Source organism: Megalobrama amblycephala, linkage group LG3, assembly GCF_018812025.1.
Source record: "Megalobrama amblycephala isolate DHTTF-2021 linkage group LG3, ASM1881202v1, whole genome shotgun sequence".
Taxonomy (NCBI): domain Eukaryota; kingdom Metazoa; phylum Chordata; class Actinopteri; order Cypriniformes; family Xenocyprididae; genus Megalobrama; species Megalobrama amblycephala.
In genome coordinates, this window is record NC_063046.1 from 33,305,724 (window position 1) to 33,328,365 (window position 22,642).

Sequence of the window (22,642 nt, forward strand, 5' to 3'; positions counted from 1 at the left end):
CACTCTCTTTCGGCCTCTTGGGAGTTCCAAGTGTTTGTGTAGATGTGTCTGACCTCTGGTTGCCCCGTGCTTTAGGAATGTGACTTCTCCAAGTGGAGCGCATCTGAATAACAAAGGCAGGCGGGTGGATCATTTGCTGGAGATCATCTTCCTCCTGCTTTATAATTGTTTGTGGTGTCTGTTTGAGAGCCGCTTCAGATAACAGAGCCACACACACACTAGACTGATTATTAACTAACTGGAGTTCATATCTGGGCCCATTTTTAGAATATATTCAACCAGTACAAAAATAAATAAATAAATAAATAAATAAAACCTGTAAAGATTGTTTGTGTGTACACACATATGAAAATAAACAAAATATGGACAAATTTGCTATCATTGTTATCTAATGTCATCTGCACAGGTGAGCAGTAAGTTCATTCAGCATGAATGAATGGAAAAATGCAGTCTTGGTGATCGTGAGACTGCTTTTAAAAACATTAAAACATATTACTGACCCAAACTTTTGAACAATAGTCTATTCCATTCCCTTTACTTTTATTAAATATTTTGACTAATTTGTTACTTCTTTTAGCTACCAATATGAGTGTAGTACACTCATCAGGTAACCTAAAAAATGTGCTTGATGCATCTAAAATTAACATATTTTATTATTATTATTTTAAATGTAATTTAATGTGACAAAAAATAGTACATTGGGTTTTAACAAAATATTTTTAAGGGTTATATCAGGTAGAAATAGTTTTTATTAGTTCACTTTTGACTGTGTACTCTCAGCTCAGTGGTAATGTTAAAATTAATGTACAATCAGTGCGAGCAGTGCCAACCAAAAAAAAAAAAAAAAAAGTGAGTTTTTGATGTTTAATGGCAGTATCTAAAATTCCAGGTGGACGATAGTTGAATTTCATCCTGTCACTACTTGGAAAATTCGGTCCCACTTTATAATAGGTGGCCTTTACTACTATGTACTTACATCAAAAAAATAAGTACAATGTACTTATTGTGTTAATAATGTATTGCAAAACACTTTTGCTGCTATTTAGGTGGGATACGGGTAAGGTTAGGGACAGGTTTGGTAGTATGGGTAGGTTTAGGGGTGGGTTAAGGTGTAAGGGATGGGTCAGTGTAATTATAAATGTAATAACAGAAATTAATTACAGATATAAATACATGCAGGTTTTTTTTTTTTTTTTTTAAATATAAGTACAATGTAAAAACATTTATGTACACAATAAGTGCAAATTATTAATTTAAATATTATTACATAGTAGTTTAGGCCACCTAATGTTTCTAATATGTACTGTTTTTTTAGAGCTATAACCTGCATAGTATTATTTGTCTTTTGGATATTCAAGTAGAGGACCTGGAAATGATTGTCTGATGATGTGGTCCTTCTGAAAGGAGCAACTGTGGCAAACCTTCAGAAGAAGCATTGGCCAGAATCGTAGGAGACATTCAGGGTGGACGTTAGTGTTCATTAGTAACTAATAGCATTTTGGAAGAGGTGGAGTTTGTTTTTACTCCTGAGAACGTCCATGCTGTGCTGTTTTAACCTCTTAGTTCAAATTTCTGAAGGAATAGATCCAAAAAGCACATGTAAGGTTTTTATTGGAGGTGTCTCGAGAGGATGCGGCTCCAGAATGATTTTGTCAACAGAACTGTATACATCATTGAAGTCGATGAATAAAGGATATTTCAGTTGAGCAGCTATTGTAATAATCAGTGCTAAAACACGCTTATCAGAGGTTAAAGACCCCCTCTACGTTTCCTTATGTTTCCTAGGGGTTTCTAAAAAGCCTGTTTTTGAATATAAATCAACTTTTTGTTTGTACGTTATTGTGTTGCACACAGGATCATTTGTATGACTGAGCGCTCATGTGTGTGTTCGAGGCTGTCGAATCTTGATGCCGTGTAGGAGTGTTAACTCCAGTGGAGGTGCTATGGCAGCAGGGGGAAGTTCTGTTCTCCAGCGTGGTTACCGGTTGCTGTGCACATGCAGGGGGGGAGAGCGGGGGTGTGTAAACATACACACACATACACACACTGTCAGGGGCTCTCCCGCTGAGTGGCATGAGCGGGCGATTAGCCGTGCTAGCGTCTGTGTTTACCAGCTTTCTCTCTCAGTTCTGCCAGCGCCGATGCACCTCCAGCCCTGTTTCTTTTCTTTAATCCACACCAGCTTGCTCTTTCTCTCGCTCTCTCTCACACTCTTCCACAACCTCATATTTTCACATTATTATAACAAAAGATGAGAGTATTTTTAAAAGTACCTGTGGTTCATTGTTAACAATTTTTTCAAGGTTTTTTGATATCACAGTAGCTATGAGTCTTTCTTAAAGTGAGCATGAAATAATAAAAATGAGCTTGATTTTAATTTCTTAATGCATGTTCTGGGAATGATTCATGGTACATTTCAAAAAATCTTTAATAACTTAGCTCTTTTTTAACAATTTTATCTTTTTGCTTATGTCATTCATATTTAACAAACTATCATTCATTCAGTCTGTCTGCATTACACTACATAATAATATGTTTTCACAATCCAATCATCTTTTATAGATAAAATCCAGTTGTTCTCTACTCCCCCCCCCCACCCCACCCCACCCACCCCCCCCCCAATTGAATGACCTGTATCACTAGGAAATATAGAAGTAAAATTGGCTGCAAATTCACATTTGAATATTACTCATAGTTAAATGTCTGTGTACTGCATCTGTGGCATGCTGTCAGTTACTGCAGACACTAATTTCGATAAACACAAAACGCACTTACCGCAATGCAATGGCAGTAGAAGCCTAGCAGGCTTGTGCAGCATCACACATAAACATTTAAAATATGCAGCTATCAACACTGCAATTAAAGTCACAGATGCCACAGATGCTATCCATAAACATTTAAGTTGTAAATAATCCGGAATATTCCTTTAATGTTTTCATAAATTAAAATATCTCTGATCTTCATCTGGTTGCCGAGACAATGCAGGGAAACAAAACTTGTTACAGTTATAGCCATGGTAACGATCACTTAGTAACGGCCACGCGTTCTATAAACAACACCAGTGATTCCATAGGTAGAACCCTCTTATCTGTGACTGCCATTTTCTTTCTCGTTTTCTCTCTGTGTTACGCTCCTCTGTCCAGCCAATCCATCTCAATGTGCCGTTTGTGGGCAGGGCAGACCAGGCTGGTGAAAGTGGTCTCAGTGAGCTCTCTCTTTCTCTCCAGCTAGCCTTGGAGCAGGGCCTCCATCAGTCAGTAGGCCTGGTCGATGGGGCGTCTCTCTGGAATCGATGGCACGCCTGTCTGCTTCGTCCATCCTTCTCTCTCTGCCTCCGCTGTCCAGCCGTGCCCTCTCGCCCACCCCGGTGCTGGACACACACACTTACATCTCCTCTAACGTACACATGCATGCATACACGTCTGGCCTCCCCACCAATTTGTCTGTGCATGTCAAATTGCAATAATTAAGCATTATTGATCTCAGATTCAATTAACTTCATTAACGCGGGTCATGATAGCCGAGGAGAGATGGAGGGGAGGTGAGGAAAGGAGTGAGGGCAGAGGATGAGAGGAAAGAGGAGAAGAGAAGTGGATTGGTGCTATCTCATATTCTCCAGCCGCACACAGACAGCCTGTCTGCTTAAGGCTACAAACCATTTTCCTCCTAATGATATCACATTGCAGATAGTGGCATATTAGAGAGAGATACCTCCCATTATAAATGTGGGCTTTAGGGGCTATATATAGCAGCTTTAATTACCAACTACTTACTCTTTCACTCTCTCCGGCTCATCCGCACACCCAGAAGTATTGGACCGGGCTACCGACTTTAACTTCTGTCTGTATAAATGAGGCCGATGCAAAAAAACAAAGAAGAACACGGGTGTGTGTGTGTGTGTATATATATATATTTTATATATATATATATATATATATATATATATATATATATATATATATATATATATATATAGTTCTACATTATCCATGTATAGGATGACGAAACACACCAAAGGCACATTACTAGTTTTTTGTTTATTTGTTTTTTGCTTTGAACTTTGAGCTCCAAGAATCCTGAAAAAAGTTTCCACAAAAATTACACAGCACAACTGTTTTCAACATTGACAATAATAGGTTATGTTTCTTGAGCACCAGATTAGCGTATTAGAATGATTTCTAATGGATCATGTGACACTGAAGACTGGAATAATGGCTGCTCAAAATTACTTTTTAAAATATATAAAAATAGGGGAAAAATGTAATAATATTTTACAATGTTAATTGTTTTACAGACTTCTTTCAAAAAGATTTTAAAAATTGTACATTGTCTTATATTCACATTATACTTGGCATATAGATGGAAAACCCACACTAGTGGATCTTAGTGGACAGAGTAAAGAGCTTTTGTTACATTCAATAAATTTGACTTTTACTTCTCGTTGACAGTAGGCTTTTTATTTTAATTAAAAAGTGCACCTTAGTTCTTGAAATCATTCAAACAATATAATCACACATGGTTGTGAAAAAGAGTCATACAGTATTTGCATAACATAGTTAACATTCAATCTTGTTCCTTTGATGAAAGGGCTTGAGGATTAGTTTTATCACTGTTATATGTATTAAGGTTTTCCACTTACTCTGATATTTTTGAAGACAGTATGTGCTCTAATAGTCCAGACCCTGACGGCCCTCTAAGTTTGCAAGGTTACGCTCCCCACTGTCTTAGAAAACAGCATTCTTTGCTGGTCATCTCCCTGGACATCCGAGTGTAAATTAGATCAAGCTCTTTTTCCAATCTGATGCCAAATCATTGGGAGGTCATTCTCATTTTACCCCCACCTTACCACTCTTGGATCCAAGCATCCTGTTTTCTAATTAAAACAGCACCTGTGTGGTGAGGGTAGGCCTGGACCAGAGCACTGGCTTCTGAACGTCCAGGGATGAAATCTCAATATTGTTCCCAGCCAGAACACACAGACTCTAGGTACACTGGGGGCTTGGGAACCTGGAATACTGCCAGGACATGCACCTACACTCGGTGTATGTGTCGCAGATTGTCGGGTCTCTCTCTCGTTAGCCCCTGCTTCTGCTTTCTTCTCGTCTTTCTCCAACGAGCTCATGTTATCTTGGGGCTTATGGTCGATTGTTGTTTTGTCAAGCTGTGCTAATTCTGTGTTTGGTGTCAGAAAAATGAATTTTGAACAAAACACACACATATACAGAAACGTACACTCTTCTCCCTCAGATTTGCTGTAGGGTATACGCCTACTCACTGGCAATGCTCTACATATAGTCAAGTTCAGGTCAAGGTTACCGTGAGACAGGTTTGCTTGTACTTGAAGTGATGAGCAAACGCTCTCTCTCTCTCTCTCCCTCTTTCTCTCTCTCTTTCTTTTTACCCATTGGCACACTCCCCCTTCTTTTTAACTTTAATTACCAGCTAATCATTTTGTGTAATTATGTTCAAGGTTGACCTTACATTTTACATAGAGTGGTTTAGTGGGAGCTAAAAAAAATCATGCTAAAACCTCCATCTTTTGGTGTGTGTGTGTGTGTGTGTGTGTGTGTGTGTGTGTGTGTGTGTGTGCATGCATGTGTGTTGTATTTAATTTGTACTTAATTGACACAGTGCATGTGAAGATTTAAAGTGTATGTATTTGAAGGAACCAAGATTTTTACCTTGCTGTTTGGCCTTGATGTAAAGCTCGGCTTCTTCTGCTTCCTGAACGAAGGCATTGTTCTCTTAAACAGCTGTCGTTTTGGCTGATTCAGAACAGATGGCTGTGTGTAAGCGTGTGCATGTGATTTTGTGTGCGAGTTTGTGTGTGCTGCACGATCACAGTTGGTTGTGATTTGTGTAGGGGGCGATTTGATTTCACAGACTGGCTGTGATGTGTGTGAGAAGATGGATCCTAATAATAATGCTGTAAAAATCACTATTGAATGCTCTTTTCCTTTGATATTCTGACTACTTGGAATTAAGTTATGTTGAAACTACTTGTTTAGTTTCTTAATATTGTCCCCTTTATTTCAGATACAAACATTCAAAAAATTCAGAAAATGAAATTGCTAACTATTTGATATCTACTGTTTAATCTGTAAGGATATAAATCCTATTACATTCATTTTTGATTTATCAGATTTAGATTTATTCTGTTCATTAAAAATTATAATACTAACAAAAATAATAATTAATTATAAATAATAATATTACATAATAATATTACTACATTAGAAAAAACAGTCCAGTCCTGTTGAGGTTATTGCAACCTCACAGAATGCCTGAAGCCATGATGTACGCACATTACAACTAGAAACTAAAAAAGGGTTTTTGCCAGTCCCTTGGCATCATCCTGCCAAGGGCTACAAAGTGACTGTCCTCGTGTTGATGGCATTATTTTTTACTTTTTTTCTTGTTACACAATCATAGCTGCATCACAGCAGTTTTGTTTTGTTAAGCTTAAATTAAATTTCTTTACTAACCTAGAAAGTTTGTTTTTAAAATTCTATTCAGTCTTTGTTGAGGAAACCCTGGAATGTTCCTTGTATACAAATTGACACATTGTATTTAGAATTAAATCTATATGCTGTGTGTTGAAGTTGTAGCATGACTAGTTTGACATTTGTGGTATTTAGACATGATTGAATGTGTTCACAGAAAACCAGTGTGTCCAATGGAGTGTCCTCTCTCTCCATTGTTTACATACCTGGTCAAAAGAGTGATTAACTGACACAGTTAAGAATGCGTGGAATTATTTCAGTGCATTACATTTCTCTCTGTGTCTCTTTCTCTTTTTCTGCCTTTCATTCTGCATCACTTGCACTGGAAATTAAAAAGAGTATATTTTAGTTTCTTATTTTTCAGACTGGCTTGCACAAAACATGACCATGTTTTTCATGAGCATTTGTGTTCTCCAGGCTAAACTGTAAATAATTTTCAACTTTCTAATCTTTCTTAATTGACATAAATGTGTTTGGTGCAGGGATTTTAATGTAGGAAACGTCATACATACAATATTTTTTTTTTATTTACAAGCAGGCAACACTTTGCTGTGTAATGAGAGAGAATGCTTTCTTAATTTAAATGGCGAGTGTGTCTGTTTGAGAATGCATTAGGTGCTGCTGAAGAAGCGTAAGACATATTAATTGACAGACAGGAACTGCTGTCTCTGAGGTTGATACAAGTAATTTATTACTTTAGAAACGAATGCCACCTCCAGAATGTGCTTCATTAATTTCAAATTTAGTTTTAATTTCAAGCTGTTGCCCCTTGAGAAGAATAAGGTGGCAACTTCGGTTTGAACAGTCATTTTTTCCATTCTTTTAACGTCTCTTTTTTTGCCACACTTTCTTTTCAGAAAGGAAAAGAAAAACATAACTTCATTCCATGTGGCAATGTAATGCAATTGGAAAGCAGAGAAGGAATTACTGCAACACTTTATAATATAAAAAAGTCTGACTGATTGTTTTTCACTACTGGAGAAAACACACTGATGCCTGACATTTCATCAGCTGTCTATCCACCATACAAGGCACTGTAGGAATGCAATGTGTCAAATCTTCATCATTGGACAATGTGATAACATGTCTTTTCTTTTTGTTTCTTTTATCTCTTTTTTAACTGCAGCATATGTCCCAGAGGAGCTAAAGGAGGCTGCCTTACTAGATGAGGATGTTGAAGGAGAGGATTCCGCTGTGGAGGAGGAACCTGCCATGAAGTATGTGTGCCAGGACAAGGACTTACTCCTTAAAGACAGGCCAGGCTTTCATGACTCTCCACCAGCCGATTTCTCCAGCCATGAGATGGATAGCGAGTCACACCTGAGTGAATCCAGTGACCGCATGTCAGACTTTGAGAGTGCCTCAGTGAAGAACGAAGAAGATAGCTCAGCCAAGGAGCCCCTCACCTCTCTTTCTTCAACTTCATCAATGATGATGACGACAACGGCCACACCAAGCAGTGAGGAGGCGACACAGTTAGGGCCAGACAGCCTGGAGCAGATGAAAGCTATCTACACTAGCTTCCTGACCAACTCTTACTGGTCATCGCTGAACTTGAATATGTCTCAGCAACCAGCAGAAAAGCCCCCACGTAGCCACAGTAGTAGCAGCAGCAGTAGTAGCAGCAGCAGTAGCTGTGGTAGTGGCGGTTACGACTGGCACCAGACAGCCATGGCCAAGACCTTGCAGAATGTTTCACAGAACCAGAGTAGACTCCTGCACCCAGCCTCTGAGCCAAATCTCTTCAGTACTGTGCAGCTTTATCGGCAGAGCACCAAACTTTATGGCTCTATCTTCACTGGTGCAAGCAAGTTCCGGTGCAAAGACTGCAGTGCTGCCTATGACACTCTGGTCGAGCTCACCGTGCACATGAATGAGACGGGCCACTACCGGGATGACAACCATGAGACAGACAGTGAAGGTGCCAAGCGCTGGTCAAAGCCTCGCAAGCGTTCCCTCCTGGAGATGGAAGGAAAAGAGGATGCTCAGAAAGTTCTTAAGTGCATGTACTGTGGACATTCCTTTGAGTCACTGCAGGACCTTAGTGTTCACATGATCAAGACAAAACACTACCAGAAAGTGCCTCTTAAGGAACCTGTAACTCCTGTGGCAGCCAAGATTATCTCCTCAGCTCGTAAAAGAGCCCCTATTGAGCTAGAACTCCCCAGCTCACCAGATTCCAATGGTGGCACCCCCAAGCCTTCTTTATCTGACCCCAATGACCTTCTACAAAAGACCCCCAATCCCTACATCACACCCAACAATCGGTATGGACATCAGAACGGTGCAAGTTATGCGTGGCAGTTTGAGTCACGGAAATCCCAGATCCTGAAATGCATGGAGTGTGGAAGTTCACATGATACACTGCAGGAGCTGACGGCCCATATGATGGTCACAGGACACTTCATCAAGGTCACTAACTCTGCCATCAAGAAAGGCAAACCTATCATGGAGTCAATGTCCACAACAGCTCCTAACACCGTACCTACCAATGAAGACAAGGTACAGTCAGTGCCACTGGCTGCCACCGCATTTTCTCCACCACCACCTGCACCTCCTCCCCCTAGTATCTCCCCTGCCATCACACCCATGGAGATCAAAAAGGAGGAGAAGGAAGTGGAATGTACCAAGGAGACAAATAATAGCAAAGACAAGAAGGCAACAGAAAGCGAAACCGATGAGAAGTTTGAAGTTTCATCCAAATACCCATATTTGACAGAGGAAGATCTTGAAGAAAGCCCTAAGGGGGGTTTTGACATATTAAAGTCTCTTGAGAATACAGTAACATCTGCCATCAACAAAGCACAGAATGGCACACCCAGCTGGGGAGGCTACCCCAGTATTCACGCTGCCTACCAGCTTCCCAACATTATGAAACTGTCCCTGCGCAACTCAGGGAAAAGTTCTCCTCTGAAGTATATGTTTTCTGGAGAAGAGATCCTGTCTCCTACCAAAATACAACCTCTTATTTCTCCACCTAGTTGCCAAACATCCCCTTTGCCCAAAAACAACTTCCATGCCATGGAGGAGCTAGTCAAAAAAGTCACAGAAAAAGTGGCCAAAGTAGAGGAGAAAATGAGGGATCCTGGAGCCAGGTCCTCCCCACTTAGACGAACCACACCTTCTCCTTGCAGTAGCGATGCAGGGGAATCTGCCAGAGGGGAGTCCCCCAAGGAAAGGAGAGGAGCCAAAACCCCTGAGACTAATGGGGGTGGAAATACTCACAAAGATTCAAATGGTGACGCTCTCACAAAAGAGTCTCTGGAGAATGGCACTGACCATGTTGTCAAAACCCCTGTGTCTACCTTATGCAGCAGCACTGCTATTATAACCGACCATCCTCCAGAGCAGCCATTTGTCAACCCTTTAAGTGCGCTTCAGTCTGTCATGAATGTTCACCTAGGCAAAGCTGCCAAACCTGCCCTGCCGTCTCTTGACCCCATGAGCATGCTCTTCAAGATGAGCAACAGCCTGGCAGAGAAGGCAGCTGTAGCTGCCTCCACTCCATCTCAGACCAAAAAAACCAATGAACATCTAGACCGCTATTTCTACCACATCAACAATGACCAGCCTATTGATCTGACCAAAGGAAAGAGCGATAAGAGCAACTCCCTGGGATCTGCTGCCCTGTCCTCCTCCACCTCAACTCCCACCTCAATTTCACCATCGTCAACCATCACCATGGCCAAAGCCTCATCTGCTGTGGTTTCCTTCATGTCCAACTCACCTCTGCGTGAAAATGCCCTTTCTGACATCTCTGATATGCTGCGCAACCTAACAGAGAGCCATGCGTCCAAATCCTCAACACCAACAAGTCTTTCAGAGCGCTCGGATATAGATGGATCGACTCCAGAGGAATCAGAGGAGATCTCTCCTGCTCAGAAACGAAAGGGGCGTCAGTCCAACTGGAATCCTCAGCATCTACTTATCCTTCAGGCACAGTTTGCCTCCAGTTTGCGGCAAACGGGTGATGGCAAGTACATTATGTCAGATCTCAGTCCACAGGAGCGCATGCATATTTCTCGCTTTACTGGCCTCTCAATGACCACCATCAGTCACTGGCTGGCAAACGTCAAATACCAGCTGAGGCGGACAGGTGGCACAAAGTTCTTGAAAAATCTAGACTCTGGCCACCCTGTCTTCTTCTGCAGTGACTGTGCATCACAGATCCGTTCCCCCTCTACCTACGTCAGCCATCTTGAGTCACATCTGGGCTTCCGGCTCAGGGACTTGGCTAAGTTGTCTGGAGAGCATCTTATTAGCCAGATTTCACGCCACACCAAGGGGCTCTCTGAGAAACTGCTTTCAGCCCAAGCACATTCTTTGGCCCATTCTATCCCCAACCCCAGTCCTCATTCACTTTCCCCCTCCCCTTCCCCAGATGAGGAAGCAAATGGCACCTCATATCAGTGTAAACTGTGTAACCGGACTTTTGCCAGCAAGCATGCTGTCAAGCTCCATCTGAGTAAGACCCATGGTAAATCCCCCGAGGACCATCTTATGTATGTTAGTGAACTTGAGAAACCTTAGCGATGGCCAAGGACAAAAACTCTGTCTCTCATCTCTTTATCTCCTGTCCTTTTTTCAAGCCTTCTGACTAACATTTCTTAAGGGAAAAAATATTAAAAGAACTAAAAGTAATTAACGAAGAACTAACTGCACATAGATGCCAGAAAACTGCTGTTTAGTTTTGGCACATCATTTGGAGTTTTCCTCTGGGGAACACTCATTCGGCCCTAGAGACATTAATTTTCTGCATTTTTAGTTCACAATGGAAATCAGAGAAAATGGTGACAATTGATAATTTTCTAACTGTGCAGTGCTGAGTGAAGAGGTCACTGGTAAAATATGAAGGTAAATAAAAAAGACTTAAAATGAAGTTGTATGTATTTGAAAGTTGTGTAAATTGATTTTTTATTTTTATTTTTTATTTTTAGCATCCTTGAGATGCAGTAAGCTGCATGCATTAATGAAATGGTTTAGTTCAATATTTGATAACTAAATCTGGGCTTTTCTTTCTCTCTCTTTACTCCTCTCTTCTGCTTTTTCCCCTCTTTCTTTCTTTCTTTCTTTCTTTCTTTCTTTTTCTTTTTCTTTTTTTACGTGACCTAAGTATGCTGAAAAATTTAACCCTCTGAGTACGCCTAAATACTTCTATATTTACACCCCCCCCCCTCCAAAAAAAAGTGAACTATATATATATATAAAAACAGAGAAATTAGAGATTGGAAATTACCAAGGTGATATGTATTTGAGTGGGCAAATTCCAAGGGTATTTTGTCTACCCACTAAAAGTCACATCGTCTGGTATATCACCTCTTATACAGCTTGCAGTGCAGAAATATATGTGAATCCAAAATAGCAGTTTTTTAGTTTGCTCAAATCAGGGGCCTTTATGAATTCAGGTCAGTGTAAAAATGTGTACATAAATACATAAACTAATTTCTGTCTAAATTATGCATCATTTTATATTTTTTAATTTAAGATGAGTATGACTATCTACTGGTGCACAATATATGAAGACATTAATGAAATTGTTTTGCACAATAGTTTTATAAATATGTTATTTAATCAGAAGTTATGAAAATGAGAAGAAAAAAAAAATCACGTTTTATTTCCACCTCGTGCTCAAAGGGTTAAACTTCTTGTACAAGACAGTACTTGTTCCATCATTTCACTTAAATGGTTGTATAAAAAGATGCTACTTTATAATGTAAGGAGGAATTCCACAATGTAACCTTTTATTTATAAACACTATTGGTTGTTGTTTCATATTGTAGAATGCCTTTTTGATTGGTATCTTTTATTTTGTTGTTCTGTCTAATTATTCCTCCATAAAATCACACTGCAGCTTCATCATTTTTGGGGATATGAAAGGTAACCATGGTTACCTTACCTCCAATTGACAGTTCTGCTACGTTTTGGCAGTTAATTTACTGAAGTAACTGACAGCTGCCAGTGAATGGAAATCTTATGTGTAAAATATTGGCATGTTAACAGCACAGGCACTGTTATGCATTCTGTGCTGTGTTTCTTTTTTGTTGTTGTTGACAATGAAGCACTCATTATATGACTTCATATAACCTTTTTTCTACTGCAGCATTAAATTGAAATTGTTTTGGTTTTTTGCAATAACTTGATGTGTCGTGGCTCACAAGTCTGTCGGGCGCCGGGGGATAAGAAATGAGCAGATTAAAGAGAACTGCTGTCAGTTAAATAGCAGTCGACAAGTGTGTGGAAAGACGTTTGTGTGGCAGTAGGGGTAGACCACCGGACCTCTGACTGGCATGAGCATATTAAAATCAGCCAGGTGGCGTGTGTGCGTCCGTGCGTGCGTGCGTGCGTGTGTGTGTGCGCGCGCACTATAGCATAGACCTTTGCTGCTGCTCTCACAAACATTAAGTGTTTATCTCTGATGCAGCAGACTTTAGTGGTGTCATATATTTTTGGCAGATCTATCCCATCACTCCTCTCATCTAATTCCCTGCCTGGTGACACATCGGCTCACAACGTCTCCTAATATGGTTTAACTAGGGAAGCATCAGGCGGTGTGAAGAGCGATGCACCATTCCCTATCTACAAAGGAATGTAGCAGATAATTGCTTTGGCATTAACTGTCTCTTTTTCACCATTTTCACTGTTGTAATTAGCTCAGGTTCCCATTTTGCAGGGACAAATTCGTTTGGGCCTCATCCAGGATGACAACAGAATCGCATTTAGAGTTTGACTACAAAATTCTGCTTTAACCTAGACTGCACTGAAAGAAAATGTAAATGACATACTGTATGTGCTGATTCCTGGCTTGGTGTTTGTGTATGTGTGTGAGAAAGAACCTTTCTGAGCAGATCAGTGGAAGTAGGGGCATGTATAAGAAATATCTCATAATGGTGGGACACTCTCTCAAAAATGGTTTACTCTGTTTAGTTACCGAATATGTTCCTCATCAGATGTGTCAGAAAGCATTCAGCATGCATACACACTCAAAGACGTCAGGAGCCAGGTAGAGGGGACATCATGTGTGGTGACAAGGTGCTGCTGTGTGTGAAAATGTCAGCCTTCACAAGCTTCCCTGAAGTCTGGCGCCATATTTAAGGTGCTCATTAGTCGCAAAGAAAATGTGCGTGAAATTGAAAGCCATTTTCTCTCCTCTCTCCCAGCCTGGTGAGCCACCAAACTTGGGGTTATTAAGGTTGAAAACAACTATACATGGAGACATTTAACTATCAAGAAATGCCTACACACTCCCACACACACAAATAAACAATATCCCACTCCACCCTGATGCTAATGGCATCTTTTAAAAGTTACTCGAGCTTTAAATGATATCCGTGTACAGGACACCGTGTGTGCCGTATCGGTCTCAAAATTGCGTTGCGCTTTGAATTTGACCCAGTTCACGACGAGGAGTAAACAAATTGTAAACAGACACACACACATGCACAGCCAAAGGTATGTTTGTGTAGAAAAGGCCCACATAATTGCTTTGTGCCTAAATACCTCAACAATGAGTATATTTCCCAGGATGTGAGGAGCGTAATTGGTCTGTATACATAATCTGCTCAGAATGAGAGGTTTACGTGTGCGGGAGCGAACCACACATTGGAGGCGTTATCTCCATTGCACCACTACAAAAGACCAGAGTGTCTAAAGCTCAGTGAAACTCTCGAACCAGCCCTCTCCAACACAAATGAATGCTGTGTTGTAATGCTATTGAGCTACTGAGGGACTTTATGTATTGCTGGACTTTTCAGATAAACGAAATTGCGGATTACGCATGGTGGCGGCGGAAATGTATCTGTGTTCGCACTATCGCAAACAAACACACGCAGACAGTTTTCAGTAGGTCTTTACAACAAGCGGGCACCGGCGCGTCCCGCCATAGCAAATTACAATGATGGAGGCAACGTGCATCCACTCCTCGACAATCGGGCCTGATTGATTCACTGCTGCGCTGACCCAAGGCTTCACTTTGTCTGTTGACGCCTTTGAGGCGAGCTGTCTCTCTTAACCTGTGTAATTTACATGCACTGTAATTCACTTACCATCTGCAATCTCACCTTGGAAGCACTCCCATTACAAATGCTAATTTAGAGCACCTTATAAATTCTCTCAATCACACGCTGGTGCGCCAACAATATACACACACACATGGATGTGGAAAAAAACGGATATTACCACAAAAAAACATGGGTTTTAAATCATGGGTGTGTCCCAGTGACCCCAATATTACCCCAAGGAGTAATGGAGAGAAAGAACAGGAGGCGTCGTAGCATTTTGTAATGCACCACCATAGATTTTCGAGCTGTCACGTTCCCAAAGTATCTTAAAATAATGCGCGTGATGAATGTGCGATTTCCCTAATTTACGGGGCCTTGGTGTGCTCCTGGCTACTTGCAGGATAGAAATCTTAAATGGGGCTTGAATGGTTCTTTGCACAAGAAATCAATATGCCACACATATTAGGGAACTAGGAGCTAGAGAGAGTTTAATGCCTACTTAAAAGCACCTGTAGTCTCAGAATCATCTCACATACATGGTTGTGTGTGTATGTGTTTGTCATTTATACCTCTTGTCTCCAAGAGCCGGTTGGCTGTCAGTGGCTCAGTAAGATGACAAAGGGCATAATGGCGTTGTGCAGCAGTGTGCCATTACAAATGTGATCACCAATCACTCAAGACACAACACACTCCACGCAGGAAGAGGTAATAAGGTCTCAGTGAACGCACACTCACTCCCTCCTAACCCGCTCACATTCCCACGTGGGCCTGCGTGTCTATGAGACAAACACACCGGGGGGAAGAATTATCTACAGTGCAAAAGCAGTTAGTTGCAACAATACAGATGCACACATATGCCTCAGTATTCATCACAAACAGCAGACGTTAAAGCCCACCAACACAGATGAATGAAAAAAGCCACTATAAAATGCATATAAAAGACACTGAGGGTGAATCTTTTAACACATGTAACACAATAAAATCTGTCTGAGATGGTTGGGAGTTGCTGATGCCTGCACCATGTTTTCATTTATATACTAATTCATTTTAATTAGCTTTCAGAACAGCATTACTTCTGTTTGCACTGCACCTATGCCCCAGAGACAAACTGAAATTATGCATTTTAAATGTTGCCATGCTCAGTACAGTGTGTTCATGGTATTTAGATGCCACCGAGCCGTTAGTAGGCTAAATGTTGTGTGAATATGAAAGGGTCGCATACTTCACATAATACTTATGAAATTATACACTCAGAATGAAATTAAATTAGAATGTTTAGGTCAGGCAAAGTAAAAAAAAAAAAAAAAAATCAATGGCCAGTTTGCATCTGTATGTCTTTATCATTGTCACTAATGTGGTGACATCATCATTGGTTGAAGAGTTAAATAAACATGGCTCTGACATGGCCCTCTTGTCCTGTCACTCACCTCTGACCTTTGACCAATTGATGGGGGTGAATGGCAAGCTACAGAAGTTGAATGTATCCACAACCTCTGCTTCTCAGCGTTTCCAAGTAAAATTCAGCAGAAAGTAATTCACAAAACTAAAGAATATAGAAAAAGTTTAAAGTTTCTATTGAACTATTGAATTTGTTTAAAAATGTTTTTCTGTGTTGGGGATGGTTGGTTAATATATTAATATACATATTGATTAAGAAAATATGAATTAAAAACATTGACACATGTTCTTTGTATCCTAGTTGGGTTAGCTTACTGAATAGGCATCATGGCCATTTTGCAGAGTATCATGGGTAATGCACAGAGTAAAGTCTGATGAGAAACACTGAGAAAAGTGTCATAAGTCATGAGATATTATTGAGAAAACCACAAATAAATCACCCTTCAGGCTTACCATAACAGTATATTTTTGCTGCATCATGAAATAACCCGAAATCTGGTTCTGAGTAAAATATGTGTGAATAAATACATTTATTAAGCATTTATAACACGCAAGTTAAAAATGGCTCACTATTTGGCAGGTATTATGTTAAAGTTATTCATGCAGTTATAACTGCTTATCAATGACTTATAATGCATTTGTAAATTGAGTTATTAGTTATTAACAAACACCTTTATAAACCCTTTACAAAGGGAACCTTAATGTAAAGTGTTACCTTTCATATTGTTTGTTAATTTATTCTTTGGTTTGGTTTGGTTCAGTTTGGAAAGGGAAGGCTACAAAAGTTGAATTCAATCTCTACATAGGATAGGATAGGATAGGATAGGATAGGATAGGATAGGATAGGATAGGATAGGATAGGAAAGGAAAGGAAAGGAAAGGAAAGGAAAGGAAAGGAAAGGAAAGGAAAGGAAAGGAAAGGAAAGGAAAGGAAAGGAAAGGAAAGGAAAGGAAAGGAAAGGAAAGGAAAGCTCTGTGAGTGTCGCTTGAGGGCAGTCAGGGAAGTGATGTGAGGTGATTGTCTCTGTTTGGCTTGCTGATGTCGGAGGGTTTGTTGCCCTGGGGCTCAGAATAAAGAAGACCTCTCAGAAAGGTCAGAGGTGAATCTTCTAAAGCGGGGTGATAAGGGAAAGTGCTTAGCACCATTTAACCTGAACACCCCTCACTGTTCCATAAACACATACACACACAAATTAAATTTTACCCCCACCTCTAATAGAGTAACAGAATTAAGAGGTCAACATGACCAAATTATAGAGACTGTCTTATTTTGTGAAATGGCAGGGGTGGTGATCAGCCCGAGGGTGTTTTCTCTTCCCCATCATGTTCTGAACAACAACAATAAAAAACACTACACGTGAATATGTGTGAATACTTAAGTTAATAAGCAACAGAAAAAGTTTTAAAAAAAGTTGTATATGTATGTTATTTGTATTTTAGAAAAATATAAATTTTATATATTTATTTATTATATATTTTAATTAATTTATTAATAGATAATCTCTATTATTATCTATTAATAGATAATATTTTAGCCTGATTTATGTGGACTTTAAAGATGATACTTCCAACCATTTGACTTGATCATATGCACAATCTGAGTTAGTTAACAGCTGCACTCCTAAATCCCCACACAAAAGCTGAGAACACGTTAACATGAATCTTGTTTGTGATTGGTTGATTGCTATCTACCTGTCTAACAGCATTGGCCGAGAAAAGTGGGCGGGGCTTGTTAGACAGCGCTGCATGTCAGTGGCTGGACTCCAAAGACAGTTATCTTGTTCGAGTCCCCTCTCAAAACTCATTATCACACTCAAATTATTTCCACCCACAAGCTGCTTAATTAACACGCATGTCCAGACTCACGTCAGCTCACATATATTGATTACAACATCAGGCTCTCATGTCTGCCAAAGCTTTGAGTCAGACAAAGAGAGAGGAAAGGAAAGGAGGCCAGGAGCGAATAAGAGAAATGTAGGTAACACGCTCTCTACGTTATCGACTCCATTTTGTTCCTTTCCTCCTAATGAATTATGGGTAAGCGAGCTAATGAATGGCCGCCCTGTGAACAATGGGCATGTGGTAATCTCCGTTCTCGCTCACAGCAGTTGGGTAATTCTGGGTAATTTCAGGCTTGGCCTCAATCAGTGGCATTAGCCATCATCTCAGTCCTGAAGGGGTTAATTAGGGCCGAGAGAAAAGCCCAAATTAATTGGCTCTCGTCCGGATGAAGGGTAAAATAAAAAAGAGAGAGAAAAAGCCTGCCTTTTTAATACATTAAGAGCAGCTGACAGCAGTTAATTGCCACGGACATAAATAGAGTAATGACTGAAAAAAGAGACGCAAATATAGGCAGGAAGTAACATCAAAAATCGCCCTTTTTCCATGTTTTCTGAGGAAAAAAGAGTGAAGTTTAATCTGTCAGCAGAAAGGTCAGATGTTTGGACAGGGCGCAAAAGGCAAACAGCCAGACAGACACAGAAAGGGGTCTAGAGAATTTGTGTATGTGTGCAAGGGAAGGGATGGGATAGAGGGGGAGCTGTTTCGAGACAAGTCCTCTGTGTTGTGGGATGTGTGTTTTCTTTCTTTTCTCTTTTTCTCTTCTCTCTGTATTTTAAGTGATGGTATGGCGACGGGCATCACGCATCGGTGAGCATGAAACGGAGTCGGCGAAAGCGCTGAAGGAGTGCTCTCCTCCTGGAAGCCTCATCAGGACTTGTCATCGCTCTAATGAATATCATTTAAATTGCTTTGTATATGAGAGTGAGTTTGGATGTCGATTTAATTTGCGCATGTGTTTGAGTTCTTCTGCTTGGCTAGGCGAATAGAGACAGATAGAGAACGGGAGGGAGGCTAAGAGAGAGAGAGAGAGAGGGAGGCAGACTAATGAAAAGCGAGCTCGGGTGACAGCGTGATGAGACTCGACCCGATCAGACGAGTTTGAAAGGAAATTCTGACAGGGCTGGAGAATAAAAAATGCGCACTCATGTGCACATACACACTCAGGCACGGGGAGACGCCAACTACACACATGCTGCATCTCAGGAAGTGGCTGCAAAGTGGTTTACGTTATCAAGTCTACTGTTGAATCGCGAGGGGGGAGGGGCGCACCTGTTCTCATTTGCCGATATCCCCTGTCGTAGAGGGATCGCTAATGACGGCTGAGGAAGCGTCCGCAGGCTTTGTGTATATGTAAAATAAATAAACCCGCTCGCCCTCTGTGCGCATGGGAGCCTCCTCGGCTTTTAAGCGTGGCCTTATCAAAATAAAATTACAATATATGCTGATACTGTATTTCAACCCTCCCCCCCGTCCCCCTCCAGCACTCATTCTGAACGCCCGCACAGTACTGAGTCGCACTCTGTGCCGTGCGCCGTGAAATATTACAACCTTTCCTGAAGCAAAAGATATAAATCCGCATTGAGGAATTGCAAAAACAGCACAAAGCATTCCCGGCCCGGCGCTATCTAGTGAGGCGCTGATGATTTAGCATTGCAGGTGCATCAAGACCCCAAGCTCTGCAGACAAAGCCCAACCCTGCAAGCTTTTCGCTCTCTCTCTCTCTCTCTCTCTCTGTCTCTCTCTCTCGCTTGCTTGCTTTTTTTTTTTTTTTTATTCCGATGGTAATAAATGCGTCATTTGTAATTCATTTCAATTACTCAGGCTTTTTAATTGAGTCGGATCCAATTATGCCCTGGCAATTAGTATAATCAATTACGCTTTGATTACGCAGGTTTTCATGCTTGTCACTGCAGGATTCGGCACAGATGGGGGAAGTGCGGTGTGATTTCAGCCCATCGTCGTAGCTATCTCCGTCCCGACGGAGGAGACGGGCCAGGTAGATCTCGGGATGTTTTTCAACTGCGCCTCTGATGCAGGATCCGGGGAGACATGCTGATATGCTTGTCAAAGTCAGCATTCTGACTGCCACAATTCACATGAAAGTTCCACGTACCTCACTTTAAGCAGCACCTTTCTGCCATTCTTGGGATTTATAGTAAGTGATAAAATTTGAGCTGCAAGAAGATGGGTTTCAGCATCGTTAAAGAAAGCACTTTTAAAGGAAAGTACGTCAAACGTCCTACACAGAGCCGTGAGGCCTTTAAAAATCTCATATGGCCTCTGAAGGGTGGACACATTTGAGCCATTATCATGTTATTCCAGCAATATCAACAAAGCATGCTGAGCATTTATATCCTTGATCTCCTGAAAGGGGTGAACACACATTTGACATAGTGAGCTCATCGTGGTGTGAGATAGTTTACATTGAATCTACTCGTGCAATCTGATCTTTTTGTATGGTGTTGTCTACCATACCATGAGCAAAGTTAAGGGCTGTACAACACTGAGCCAAGTTCTTTGGTATCACTAGTTTATGTTGTATCAGCATTCCAGTAGCTCAACATGGGTTTGATTCCCAGCAAACACACTGAAAAAAAATGTAACCTGAATGCACTCAGTCACTTTGGATAAAATAATCTGTCAAAAGCATAAATGTAAATGTTGTGTACCTATATCAAGAGCATCATTACACCATAATGCAAGGTCAGCTGGCTGATTGTGACTATAAAAAAAAAATGATGAAAATTCAAGTCACTTAGCAACAACTTTAATCATAAAGAATAATATGGAGGAAATATCAGCAATTGAGAGATTATCCAAACTAATGTAAGGTATGTGAGCAAATAGTTGAAGTATTTCTGAGAACTGAGAACTACTGCGAATCGAATGAAAAATGTGGATTAATACACATAGAAGCACAACGTTTTACTCAAATATGTTTATGTGTAAAGAAGGTTTCGTGAGAACATTTTGGTCTAAAAAAGATTTTTGTCCCCACCACTGCTAGTAGGTGTCTTTAAGATTCCATACTCAGCTAAAAGTAACCTTTCCGATGGGCAGTGAGAGTAAAACAGACACACATAATAGGATATTAAACTTTAACTACCCTGTATTCATTCCACTCATCTGGGAAAGAAATGGCTAAAATTTCATGCTCACAATTTCATTTGTATCACATCAGAAAGGTGGAATTTATTAGTCTTTTTGTTTAAAAGGGTATCTACGGCACACACTAAAAAGTTGTCCCTCTCTCACTTCGGCTTTTCTTCATCTCTCGATCTCTAGCTTTCTCTCATTCTGACTCCATGACATACGTCTTCATTTGAAAGGCTTCAGTTCATGCCAGGCTGGAACTTTTATAGGTTGGGTTCTGTTTCCCCTGGAGGGCTGTAAACTGTTGCACAGAAATAAAAAAAAAGAAATGCCAAGATCCTTCTTAATACTGAGAGTGATTTTATTACATGAGTGTTGAACAGAATTGGAGTTGTGGAATTGCACGACTTGCCAGCCAAAAATGGCACAGTTAGACAAGAGTCTGTCAGAAACCTAAGTGTCTCTTGACTTTCAAGACTTCACAATGCCATTTTTCTGCTTTTGTGCATAACACATTGTTATTTTCAGTTTGTTTGAGCACCAAAGTATAAATATTCATTATACAAACTCTAAGGTATGCTATACAAAACTAGAATGTTTGAATTCATACTTGATGGTCTGATAACTGATTTGCAATGAGTACAATAAAACATTCTTTTGTGAATTAATTGCTTCTTAACCTGTATGACTCCAAACAACACAAAAAGGTGAATTTTTGAAGAATAACTCTTTTTAATTTAATGTAAGTGAATGACAACTGGGAATGTCAAGCACCATAAAAGTATCATAAACGGGATCCATATAACTCATGTGCTATATTCCAGGTCTTCTGAAGCCATACTATAGCTTAATTTAAGGAAAAGGTTAAAACTTTTAAGTCTTCCATTCAAAAAAACACCTTAGCTTTCCTTGAGAGTTAATGAGTGATGTTCAATTTGTAAATGAATCATTCTTTCGAGTCAAATCACATCATATAATTGGTTGATCAAGTTTACAAACAATCTAAATGATTTGGACTGACAGTTATGAAGATCACAGACTCAATGGACCATATAGGCATGATCATTAGATAATAACTTTGGGTCTATTCATCACAAAAAGCTCTTACAAACACTTGAAATATAGTGTGTGAGTCGTATGGATTGCTATGGTATTATGGTACTACCCCCCCCCCCCCCCTTTTGGAAACAGCACAGTTTTCTGATTTTTTTTTTTTTTACTCACCAAGGGTAAGTAAATGATTGAGTAAAATCAATGTTCATATTTGGGTGAACCATTTCTTTCATCTCACCAAGATCCAAAAAAAGATTCATAGCAAGGACTCCCACCTGTCCCCACATTCTCTCTCCCCTGTTTATTCTGCTAACCATGTAGCAATCAAATGTTCTCTCACTTATGGATCTCCCACTTCATGACTCCGACCCTGAGCAAGGGGGAAGAAAAAGCTGTCGGCATCAGTGTGGATGAAATTGAATCTCATTTTCGAGGATCTCCCAGGCAGCTGATGTTTTGATGAGACGAGCAGTTGTCACGGCGAGGGCCTGGAGATCTCTTCTCTTAACTAACCTGCATCTTGACAAGGCAATCAAGAGGCACAGGAGAGTAATTAAATGATAAGTTCATATTTGAGGGACAATCGAGTGGTGCAGGCTCTCTTGTCACGGCTCCTGGCCGTCGTGATGAATACCCTTATTAGCAGCCGCGCTGCTCCCTGTCACACGGGCCAAGCCTGACAGCAGTGCCTGTGACAGAGCCCCTCTGCACCCCTGCTGAGATGGCTGCAGATAGCCCTCTGTAAGGACACCTGGA

At 40.5% G+C, this 22,642-nt stretch overlaps 1 protein-coding gene across 2 annotated transcripts in view; it reads left to right on the forward strand.

Moving 5' to 3' along the window:
• tshz3b (teashirt zinc finger homeobox 3b) overlaps positions 1-12,638 on the forward strand; it is a 38,677-nt gene extending 26,039 nt beyond the window's left edge. For both annotated transcript variants that reach the window (XM_048185226.1, XM_048185228.1), the window contains one exon: positions 7,630-12,638. In XM_048185226.1, coding sequence (XP_048041183.1) covers positions 7,630-11,033 — 3,404 coding nt within the window. In that variant the 3' untranslated portion in view covers positions 11,034-12,638. The remainder of the gene's footprint in view (positions 1-7,629) is intronic.
• Positions 12,639-22,642: the final 10,004 nt, after the last annotated feature.